A 12,435-nucleotide genomic window follows, 5' to 3' on the forward strand; every position below is an offset into this window, starting at 1 on the left:
TTTAATGGGCTTTTTGAACTCAAAATGTCTTATCAACATGCTTTCACTACCAAAAGGACACTTCTATAATACTACTTCTATAATATCACAAAGATAATATAAGCTTAAAAAAAACTATACATAAATATATACATATGTGAAATGAATTGCTATGAATAAAAATCTTCTCCAGATAGTGAAATTAAGGCACCACTTAGAGTGACAATCAAGCATCAACTACTGCCTACTTTTATAGTACAGGCTTTATATACATCCAGTATTGTTGCTTTTCTTTTTTGTTTTTCTCTAGAGAAGGCAGCCCAAGGAAAAGATAAGTAATGAATAGTCCTGACCCAGGCTTCTCTGTCTTGATTAAGTAGGCCTGCAACCTGAGCCAAAAGGCGCAAATTCCTCACCATTCAAAATTTTTCAATGGCAGAGAGAGGCAGCAGAGAGGAAAGACCAAAAGAGGCAGACAAGCAAATCCAACTGTCCCTACATTCAACTAAAAGCATAACTTAAAGAAATACAAAAAAAAGTAAATACTTTGAATACTGTGATTAAATTACGAATACAATTTTAACCAATCCTAAAGAGGAAAGCTTTTTATCTCCAACAGTTAAAAAAAATTCATTCACCCTTTAAAATTTATAGTTTAAAATGAAGTATGATAGGTATTTGTCTCTAATATTCATAATCTATTTAAGAGTTTCTGAAAAGCATAAGTAATTTGTAAATACCAGTGTTTCTATCTTGTAAACAAAACCAGATACTATTAAAATCATACTTAGGAGAAAGGTTGATATAATTCATTACAAACTTTACAATATTGAAATTGCCACTTTTGTTTTAGACAGACTAAACTAAAGAAAAAGACAATTCATTTAAGAGAAAAAAAATTAAGATTGCAACAATTTAGGCAATACTAAATAGCCAAAGAAAGTTTGTTAAAAAGTTAAGGAAAGAAATGGTTATGAGCAAGTCTAGCCAAAGTAAAAGTATTTGGAAATTTACATGAAGTCTGTATATCACATAACAAAACTATAAAATTAACCCAAAACTTAAAGTAATTTGCAAATTAAACTCAGAAAATTTAAAAGACTTCCACTGTAACATTGATGAAAGTAATAAATTTAAAAGTTGACTTTCATAACAAAAGACAACAAAAGGTGGCAAAAAGTAAGTATATTATCAATAGTACAGTAATTGATTATTTTGAGCACTGGCAAAGTAAGTTTGCCACATAAAATCTGAAAATGTAGTATTTTAATACATAAAATCATATCTTGACATTTACCTGGTATTATAGCCATCCCCACATAAATTAGTAGAATGAAATTTGTTACTTTGTTAAAAAAAGGAAAGTACATCATACATAGGAGAAAGAAACCTTGCCTTTTACAAAATAAACAATATTAAATGGGAAAAAAATCTTATTTAAAAGTGTGACAAAACTTAGAAAACCAAAAAACATATAGGAAGCTATAGAGTAGAATCCTTGAATCTATCATCCAATAGCATTTTATACTAAGTTATCAATAAAAATTATTTTAATAGAAAATTACTAAATCAAAATTTTTCTATGTAACCATTGTTTTAAAATATTTATCTACAATAAGAGCCACCATCTTGACTTATATTCTAAGGATGTTTATGCAAAAACCCAGTTGACTGAAATTCAACAGATTTTCTGATAAGAAATATGAATACCAATAAGCCTAATTATGCCCTCTGGTGAGCAGTTGATAGTGTATGAAAGAGCACCTTTGAGATAATGAAATTAAGCCAGTACTAGTGGCTTATTCCTTTATTCCTACTTGGTGACTGAGATCTGAGGATTGTGGTTTGAAGCCAGCCCAGAGAGGAAAGTTCTTGAGACCTTTATTTCCAATTACCCAGAAAAAAGTAGAAGTGTGAAATTAAATGGTAGAAAGCCAGTGTTGAGCAAAACAGGTAAGGAACAGTGCCCATACCCTGAGTTCAAGCCCCAATACCAGCACAAAATTTTCTTTTAAAAAGATAAATGTAATTGAGACTAAAGATCATAGAATAAGTATAAATTAATTTCTCCTTTCTCAGCAGAAAACCTACATGTATATAAGTAATTTCCAGGCAGAAGTAAGTAAAGACAAGCAGATAAGAAACTTGGAAATTATTGTGGGCCTAATTTGATAACACTAGACTGTGGCCTGTGTCTGAGACTAAGTTGAAGGAACAAGTTCAGATAACCAATTAAGATGATTTATCCATGATCACATATGCTAGCTGATCCTCTTGTCTTTCAAGGGTGACTGCCAATAGGTATAAGTGGATTTCCTGAAGTAACAAAAATATCCCACATCATGACAGTCCTAGGGGTTATATAACCTTAAAATTCATCTAAGAATATGTTCACTTGCTGAATGTTATTGTACATATAAATTGTACTTCAATAAATCTAATGAGGCTAAAAATACACTGAACAATAAGCTTCACATCTTTTCAAAGTCTAGCAACCATTTATGTGGTAAAAATATCAATAAATATGGAAATTCAAATAAAGGTTAAAACTAAAATCTATGATTATTACAGTCTTTAAGTTGTTTTCATGTATTTTCTTTTACTTTTTTTTCTGTCTGTCAGTTAGCCTGTCTCTCTTTTGCTTTACCATAGGGCCTGGTGTTCTCATTTGGTTTGCTTTCTCCTGGCTAACACTACAATTTCTGTTACAACTGCAGCTAAGCTTTTGCTGGTTATGTTGAATTCGGAGTCTCCCTGGACAGGATGGCTCAGAACAATGATCCTCAGATCTCAGACTCCTCAGAAGCACAGGCATAAGCCACAGGTGCCTGCCTCATGTATGTTATGTTAACCTTCTAAAATAGATGAAAAATAGTGACTACATTTTACTCATGAGAACAGGAAAGCTACCAAGAAGTAACTGACCCAAAGTCACCATATAGCACAGCTAGACCTCAAACCTTCTTTCCAGTGTTCCTTCTCTTACTATGTCATACTATATATAACAAATACTGATTCCTCAACCACTGACAATTCTGACAAGTGAAGAAACAAGTAAAAGTCCCATGGTCAATAAACTATTAAAAATATGTCCATGGCTAGCTGGGTACCATGAATCATACCTGTTATCTCAAGATATGTGGAAGACACAAGTAGAAAATTCACAATACAAGGACAGCCTTATACACAAAGAAGAAAAATAACTAAAGCAAAAAATAAACAAATAATAAACAAATGGATAGACGTTCGGCTGAGGTGATAGAATATCTACTATCACCAGTACTTAAGAGTGTGAGTGTATCAGTACCACTGTTTTATACTTCTAAACCTTAGTATACACTGTTTCTTCTTTTTAGAGCAACAGGGTCTCACTATGTTGCCTATATTGTCTTTAAATTGATCTTCCTGTTTCAGCCTCCCAAATAGAGATTATAGGTGAGCCAAATAAGTTCAAACAGTATCCCTATCATAAGCTAAATTTTTTTTAAAACTTTAGAGTTAAAAAACTACATTGCATAAGAAACTATTTTGCCCAATTTTAAGGAAAGCTCATAAAAGATAACAATTTAACTTTCAACAAAAAGTAAAAACAACTGAAAACATTTTAACGTGATTTCATTTGGGTAAAAGCCATTTTATATTTTATTTACTCCACATATACTTACTGATAGTTTCTATTCTTCATAACCTAAAAAGTAGGGTAATATTACTATACTTGATAATTTCTATTATACAACCTAGAAAGTCAAGTATTCTTACTGTAGTTTATAATTACATTACAGAAAAATCTAAGATCAAGTCTGTATCTGTAAATCTTATTTTACAAGGCAATTCCAAACAATCCAATAGTTAATTAGGAGAGGAAAGCAATCACTAAAGTATTATCCAATTTGTTATTCTTTCTTGATGTGTCAAAATTTAACCCTTTTGTAACTTAACAGAATAGTTCTAAAACATCATTTTCTAAATATATCCCAGTAACCAGAAATATACTTGCTTGAACATATTACAGTTAGAAGCTTAATATTAACAAGAGTTAGAAGGTGGGATAATCAAATTATTTGGGGGAAGAATACAAATTATTTGTTTTGCATAAACTACAAAGGCCATAACATATAGTAGCTATATACAGAACAAGCTCTATGTATCTAAAAATCTCAATGTAAAAAAGAATAATTGAGGATATATTTCATACTGAGTCCCAAGCCAGGTCACATTTAAGATATCACTCCAATTTAATAAATCAGAAATGCTCTCACTTTGTTTAGATTATACTTGATTTCAAACTAAAAAGATAGTAAATAATATTTTTTTCAAGATTAATCACAATACCAAAAAAATTGCTTAGTTAAGATATGCAAATGTACCTCAATATTAATGTAATTTCTAAAGAGGAAACAAAATAAACACAAATGTTTAATTCCTGCCTGAAAGCAACAAGGATCGCAAAGACTTTCTTTTACAATAACTGAGTTTTTAACTTTTCCTGAAAAGCAAGAATTCAGAAGTAAAAGAATACTAAATACTTGTGTTTTGTCACTTGTCTACTTTAAAAAAAAAATGTTTGAGGGCTGGGAATGTGGCTTAGTGGTAAAGTGCTACGTTCAATTCCTCAGTACCACATAAACAAACAAAAATGCCAGAAGTGGTGCTGTGGCTCAAGAGGTAAAGTGCCAGCCTTAACCCAAAGAACTCAGGGACAGGACCCAGGCCCTGAGTTCAAGCCCCAGGGCCCCAGGACTGGCAAAAAAAAAAAAAAGTTTGATATTTCACTTGCTGTGAGTGGTGCTTCAGGAATAAAAAAAAAAAAAAGGAACAGTACAATGTGTGGAAAAGGGGGGAGAAAGGGGGAGAATACATTGTATGCATATATGAACAATTCAAACTATATCTCCTTTTACAACTAATTGATGTTAATAAGAAGTATTTAAAAATAAATTCTAAATTAGTTGTTTTTAAAGTATATAAACCAAAAACTAACCCTATTGTACAGAATGGACTTTGGGCGACTATGATGAATCAAAGTAAAACTGGTCATTTGTAACAAATGTACTATGCTGGTAAAAGATGTTGAGAGTGGGAGATGTTAGGTGTGTAAGAGAGGTACAGGACAATCTCCTTATCTTACACTATGTGTGAAAAAAAATCTTGAAAAAGTGAAAGGTCTTGTGGTGTAGCTAGGTAGTAAACCCCTTGGCTTAGAATGAGCAAGCAAGACTTTAGGTTCAATCTTCAGCAACAATTAAAAATAGAAAAACAAATTAAGAAACACAACTGTGTCTTAAATATATATCTGATTCACATTTAAGTTTAAAGTAATAATAAATAAGGGCATCTTTTAAATTTAAGTATACGAAAGAGAAGGGGAAACCAAAGGAAAGTATTCAGTATCTTTGAAGCTATGATAAAGTATTATTACAAAATGGTGATGACTTAAATGCATTGAATTTTATGATTAAACAGTTTGAAAGGGTTTTAGTTTGCCATTCTTCTGAAGTGATCAACTGGGAAAATCATTTTCAATTTCTCATAGATTCAAACCTATCTTCAGAATATTAAAATATATAACTTGCCTTATAAATGAGTTGTAAATGTTAATGATCATAGCAGTAAGATTACAAATTTTCTTTGGGATAGGTCTTACTACATAGCCCAAACAGGCTTCAAAATCATGAATATATTTATCTTACAAAATTCTGAAATTAGAGGCTCAGACCAGGATGTCTATCAAAATTATTTTTACAATGGCTATGTGGGGCTGGAAATGTACCTCTGTGGTAAACAGTTTACTTAACATGCCTGAGGCTCAGTTTGATTCTGGCACCAGAAAAAAAAATAGTTTGAAAATAAATTCACTTCATAAGATGTTTTCTAAGCCACATAACAAAAGAAATACAAAACATACAGAATCTCTGTAATATGGATATTTTTATTATCCATAAAATATAAAAACTGTGAGTCAGAAATAAAAAGCGTAAGAAAACACCAATACTTGAAAAGTGATTATTTCAAAACCACATGCAAGGCAGGCATGGGTGACTCACACCTGTCATCCCAGGTACCAGGAGGCTGAGATCTGAGGATTGAAGTTCGAAACTAGTCTAGGAAGGAAAGTCCCCAATCTCCAATTATCCACCAAAAGGACCCAGAAGTAGAGCTGTGACTAAAGTGTTAAGAGTACCAGTCTTGAACAACAAAGCTCAAGGATAGCACCTAGGCTTTGAGTTCAAGCTCCAGGATTAGCACAAACAAAACAAACTCCAATTGTAATAAATGTTTCACTTACTGTTTTTTCCCTCTGGAAAAAATTTGTACAACTTATGAGATAAAAATTCTTTACATCACATATCAAAGCAATAAATTCCAAATTCACATAACTCCCATGTATAATGAGTTTTATTATGCAAATAAGCTAATGCGAGGTCATTAAGAAAACTGAATGCTATACTTTTCCAGAAGAAAACAAAATTTGACACTATTTTCTTAGTTAAGATATATTTTGAAGATAGCTTCAAGATCTATGTAAAGGCAATTTACATGATCTATAAATAACCACAGGTAGTTTAATAAGTAACACTGCCTTTTTTTTAGAAAAATGACTAATATTTAATTAGCATTCAAGTCCTCTAAGATGTCATGAACTGTTTGTTCTATTAAAAACTTACATTCCAAAAAGTCCTGCTACTCACCTTTTCCAGGTAACTTAGTCATGTTAGCATACCATCTAATTATAAACACTTTTTTAAAACTTACCAACATAAACTAATTATTAATTATTTGCACTTATAAAAAATTACATTCTAGAAGTGGCACTGTGGCTTAAGTGGTAGAGCACTAGCCTTGAGATCAAGTGGTAGGGCTGGGAATGTGGCTTAGTGGTAGAGTGCTTGCCTAGCATGCATGATGCCCTGGGTTCAATTTCTCAGTACCACATACACAGAAAAACCCAGAAGTGGTGCTGTGGCTCAAGTGGTAAAGTGCTAGCCTTGAGCAAAAGAAGCTCAGGGACTTCACCCAGGCCCAGAGTTGGAAGCCACATGACTGACAAAACAAAAACAAAAAAACAAAACTACATTCTACTAAGGTAAGAATCTTAGTAAGAATTTTTCAAATCTGCAGAAACCATAAATGCTCTAACTGAGACAAATCTTTGAGTTTTGGAATGAATTAGAACATTTCGAAAAATTATCCTATTTTACAACTTGAATCACCATCAAAAAATTCAAACTTCAATTAAATATTTTAAGAACAACCACCAAAACAGAGTAACATGACAAAACTTATACATTATTTATATATTTTTGTCAATTTTTTATAGAATATAATATTCATTATTAAATTCTATAAATTATAACTACAAATTACAATTATACTATTATTAACATATCTTTTCCACCCACAAAATTGTGAACATTTACCAGTTAGAAAAGTTAGACTGTCCTTTTATTTTATTTATTTTTTACCAGTCCTTGACCTGAACTCTGTGCCTGGGCCATGTCCCTGAGCTTCTTTGTGAAGACTTTTTTTTTTGCCAGCCCTGGGGCTTGAACTCAGGGCCTGACAGTCCCTGAGCTTCTTTTGCTCAAAGCTAGCACTCTCCCTCTTGAGCCACAGAGCCAATTCCAGCTTTTTCTATTTATATGGTACTGAGGAAATCGAACCCAGGGCTTCATGCATGGTAGGCAAGCACAATACCACTAAGCCACATTTCCAGTCTCCCTGAAATTCTTTTGCTCAAGGCAAGAGCTCTCTCTACTACTTGAACCACAGTGCCACTTCTGGCTTTTTCTGAGTAGTTTATTGAAGATAGTCTCACTGATTTTCCTGCCCCGGCTGGCTTTGAACCGTGATTCTCAGATCTCAGCCTCCTGAGTAGCTAGGATTACAGAGGCATGAGCCACCAGCACCCAGCAGACTGTCCTTTTAAACCACCAGTGTCACACACTATCCTCCAATAGCAGAATCTCACTGCATTTACCAAAATGTTTATCAGATAGTGACAGTATAACACCTAAGTACATCTTTCAAAGTTAGGATTTAGATATCACAAGTACTACAGGATATGTTAATTACATTAATGCCAATAATTTTTAAATAACATTAGGTAATAAATCTAGGCTTCTATCAAAATATACATACACACACACACACACACACACACACACACACACACACACACACACCCTCCTCATTTCACAGCAACTGAATTGTTTAGATGTACTTTTTTTTGGGGGGGGGTCAATATTTTTAGAAAAAGAAAAAAAATCCTGGGTACCTTTGCATGAAGTTCAAATACGATTTTAAAGAACCTAAAATAAACCCCTCTGTACAGTATGTTCACATAAAAAATAAAAAAAGAAACAAATAATTTTTATTTCCCCAATACGTAATATTAAAAATTCATTCAAATACTTAAAAAAGAAATTCAATAACATCTGTACTTTTGGGGATACACCTATATACCTATCACACATATAATATGATTTTCAGACACTGGCCCAGCTGAACATTTAAAATTTCTAATTATCTATCATGTGTATTCGTGCATTAACAAAACAGCACAGAGATACAATGTAAAAAATCATATATATTGAGAGAGAGAGAGAGAGTGCGCCTGGCATGTTTTCAAAAATATATAATAAAAATGATAGCTGAAATTTATTTTTAAGTTTTCAAAAATTTATCAAAGAGCTATGAACTACACATGATTCTGTAAAACATGCTCAGACAATTTCATACTGATCATTTATTTAAGGCAATCTAACTATTACTTGTAGTTGCCTGGCTGAAATCAGTAGGATTTCTGCCTTCTTCAAAGTAATTATTCATTAAGTTCTTTAGGCATCATTCAATACTTCCCTTTTTATATATACATGATAGATGAAAGACAGAAGATTAATGTGAAACAAATAATAATCAAGAAATTGTTAGCTATATATAAAAAATGTTGCTACCAATATCTTTTTTAAATTCAGTTGATGCAGGAATGTTTAACAACTGCTAAGCAGATTAAATTCAGATCTCTTATGATTCTGTACATTAGCACTGGTTAAATAGTATTTGAAGTTTTTTTTTAAAAAAATATGCAAAATCAATTATAACAAAGTGTTACCAAACAAAAAAGAAAAGTGCTATTGTTTTCCTTGATCAATAAAACAAATTTATGAGATCGTAAAGAAAAATTTAACAACCAAAAGAAGGTTCAAAGGAAGAAGCAAGAACCTGAGCGAAAAATAATTCATCAATGATTTCAGCCATCCATAGGAGAATAAAAGCTCATTATTTTTAAATACAAAGCAAGAAGTAAAAAAATTCAGTATCCTATATGTAGACTCCTGTTTTTTATTTAAATCCCTTTAAATTCACATTTGAATAGCCAGTAATGATGGCCAGGTTGGTAGGAAAGGAAAACACTGTATTTAGTAAGGTCAGGGAACTATTAAAGCACCACAGAACAACAGATCAAAACAGAATCGTTTCATATGTTCCTCTTGTTTATATATGTGATTTGAAGATATTTATGGGGGAAGGGTTGCAGGGAGATGGTAATAGTACCAGGAACAGACAACACAGTATAAAATAAACATACCCTTTTTTAAGAGATGCTAAGTATTTCAGGTATGCATCTATGTCAGTCAACTTGCAGTGTAAATAGCCATTCCTTTAATTCTTTCAGACTTAGATGTCAAGCAAAAATACCCGCTTTACTCCTGATCCTCTTTATTTCCAACAATTAATTCAATTAATTTACTTGAGAGTTTATATTTCAGTCTTATGATGAAACAGACTTGCAAACTATAAGCACCGTTTTTTACTACAAAGAGATTAACAGACATAGTTTTTTAAATGAGAAGTCATGATGAACATTTGGTATTTAAAACATCTTTAGAAATTACAACACAATTACTCAATCTCCAAATAGTAGACCAGCACATTTTAAACACACCATCTAGAGCCTCCTTTGGCCACATTTTTTTCCCCCAGTTCAGGCTCTTAAAGAGATAGTATGCTTGGACCAATGTTCTACACCAAGCACCAAGAATGCTCTCTGGCATTTCTTCAAATCCATTCCAGGCAACACTGTTCTATTTCATCTTACTATGAAATTAAATTATTCTGATCTGAATCTACAAATGACTACAGGGATGACAGGGATAATACATGGAGCTACTGTGATTACTGATATCTAAAATATGAGAAACATATACATTTCTTACAATATCAAAATGTTTTTCTATATTTAAAAAACCTCAAATAATTATTGTTTCTTCATTCATGTTTTTAATTCATTCACTAAACCTGGAGGACTGAGTATGCTGCAAATCAATGATACCGGAAGCTACCAAAATGCAATTTTGCTGTTGAATGAAGAGAAAATGCTAATAATCTAAGTAGTGAAATTTGAAAGATTTCACTTTCTGTTTAGAAAAAGATATCCTGAGAGGAGCTCACACATTTTTCCTACAAACAGTACTATCACATGATTTTAAGGAGGATTTTATCTTTCAATACCAAAGGGAATATTATTGTATGTATATTAACAAAACTACATATCAAATCTTCCACATGGAAAATGGTGAAGTGGAAAAAAAGTTTGGCTTACTTGGTGTACAAATACATCAACTGGAATATCCAAGGGGCGTCCTTCTCGGTTTATCATAGAGATGAATCCAAATCCCATGCGCACATTGAACCACTTACAGTGGCCAGTTCCATGCAAAACCTGGGATTCCTCTTCTGCCTGCTCTGGCAGTTTCCCGGGCTCTTCTCCACCACCTTTGCTTGCCCCGCCTGAGATGGAACAAGACCAAAAAAAAAAAAAAAAAAAAAGTCAGTTAGTTCCATACTGTGTTCAATGTGAGAAGGGAAAAAAAAATGCTTGGGGAAAGGAGAGTAGCTTTAAAAAAAAAATAGAGAAAGTAAACGGTTTGATTCCTTCTACATAAAATATTTAAATGAAAAGGGTTAAAAGGGAAGCGGAAAGCCACAGGGTTCTATCGATCACACCAACTTCCATGTTTCTGTACATACGTGTACTGTTTTCATTTAACTCCGTTTTCTCAGCCAAATACAGTTCAGCATGCCATACTTTACTTGCATGTTGCTGATTTAACACTGATCCCATTCACAAAGAAAAATTTCCTAGAAACTATTTTCTCTGGTGGGCGCAAGGAGAAAAGGGAAATCAAAATCCTGAAGATGGTAATGCACATGCCACAGCAGTGAATTTGCAATGTGCATTCCCCTCCCCGCCCCCACACACAACTTTCAATTAAAGTTGGGGTAGAATGGGGGAGGAGGCAGGTGTATAAAAGTTTTCTTGGGCTCACTAACTGAAACTGCGCTTAATCACACTCACACAATTCAAACAATAGCCCCCTGAAAGCTTTTCAAGTTGTGAATCAGTGTGGGCGGTACAAAACATTTTTGGAGATCTGTAACAATAGGTTTGCAGAAAGACCCATTGGAGATGCAGGGGTGGGGAGTTAATGCCCTAGTATTAGGGTAAAGGGGAAGGGGGAGATGGGCAGAGAAGGGTGAGAAAGGGAATAGGGAGAGAAAAGAAGGAAGAAAATCACAGTAAAACAATAGAAAAGAAAATTAACCTTCGGCCATGTTGCCCCACCGGCCCTCAGCGCCAAACTCGTAAGATGAAAACTTTCCCTTTGGAACGGAGTGATCTTCTGCATCAATCTAACATCTTGATTTTCTGCGATCACAAATTTAGCTCGCATGGTCTAATGTGCTTTCCTTCTTTTGATTTTTTTTTCCCCTCTGCTCTCTCCAGTTTCTGGCCCCCCTGAGCACACGTGACTTTGTCAATTACATGCTTTCTTGCTACTAATTTCACCTCGGATCCTTAAGGGGCTGGCAAGAGGAAGAGATAACCAATCGCCATTTCATCTGCGCTGACATCAAAATAATTTATGAATGAATACGGAAAAAGCTCAAACATGTTATCTGAAGGACAATTTAGGAACCTCCTTAATGATTAATCAGAATGCTGATTTTGTGCTTCTATTTAAACACAATAGCGGGTCCTTGAGAGTAGTGGATTTAGGAAAAACGGCAGTCATAAATGTGCACACGCGTGCCCTACACACAAGTCTATCTCAATGAGCTCATGGGGACGAGCCATTTAAATAGAGCAACTGATATTCTTATTTTTCTTTCCCCTAGGAGTTCAGCTACTCCTCGCAATGTACTTCCTTGGGATAATTTAATTCTTAGATGAAAACGCATGATTTATAAAAGACTAGTTTAAACCTAATTACATCTTCATTAAACTTCAGATATTGATTTAAAACAAAAAAACACGGCGACCAAAAAGCAAAAAAAACACATCATTACCTAATATGGCCTGAATTTTTTTTTCAAATTTAAAATAAAAATTCTGCCAGAAAAAAAATCGTTATTACCTTCAGGCAATCAGCTCCTATCTAGGTTCATCATTTC

At 33.3% G+C, this 12,435-nt stretch overlaps 1 protein-coding gene across 2 annotated transcripts in view; it reads right to left on the reverse strand.

Moving 5' to 3' along the window:
- Lin28b (lin-28 homolog B) overlaps positions 1-11,595 on the reverse strand; it is a 77,107-nt gene extending 65,512 nt beyond the window's left edge. For both annotated transcript variants that reach the window (XM_042679607.1, XM_042679606.1), the window contains exons 1-2: positions 11,586-11,595; positions 10,583-10,770 (exon numbers count right to left, since the gene is read on the reverse strand). In XM_042679607.1, the coding sequence (XP_042535541.1) occupies positions 10,583-10,770; positions 11,586-11,595 (198 nt within the window). The remainder of the gene's footprint in view (positions 1-10,582; positions 10,771-11,585) is intronic.
- Between the last annotated feature and the right edge of the window lie 840 nt (positions 11,596-12,435).

This window comes from Dipodomys spectabilis, unplaced genomic scaffold (genome assembly GCF_019054845.1).
Source record: "Dipodomys spectabilis isolate Male_0828 unplaced genomic scaffold, ASM1905484v1 ptg000053l, whole genome shotgun sequence".
In the NCBI taxonomy this organism is placed as follows: domain Eukaryota; kingdom Metazoa; phylum Chordata; class Mammalia; order Rodentia; family Heteromyidae; genus Dipodomys; species Dipodomys spectabilis.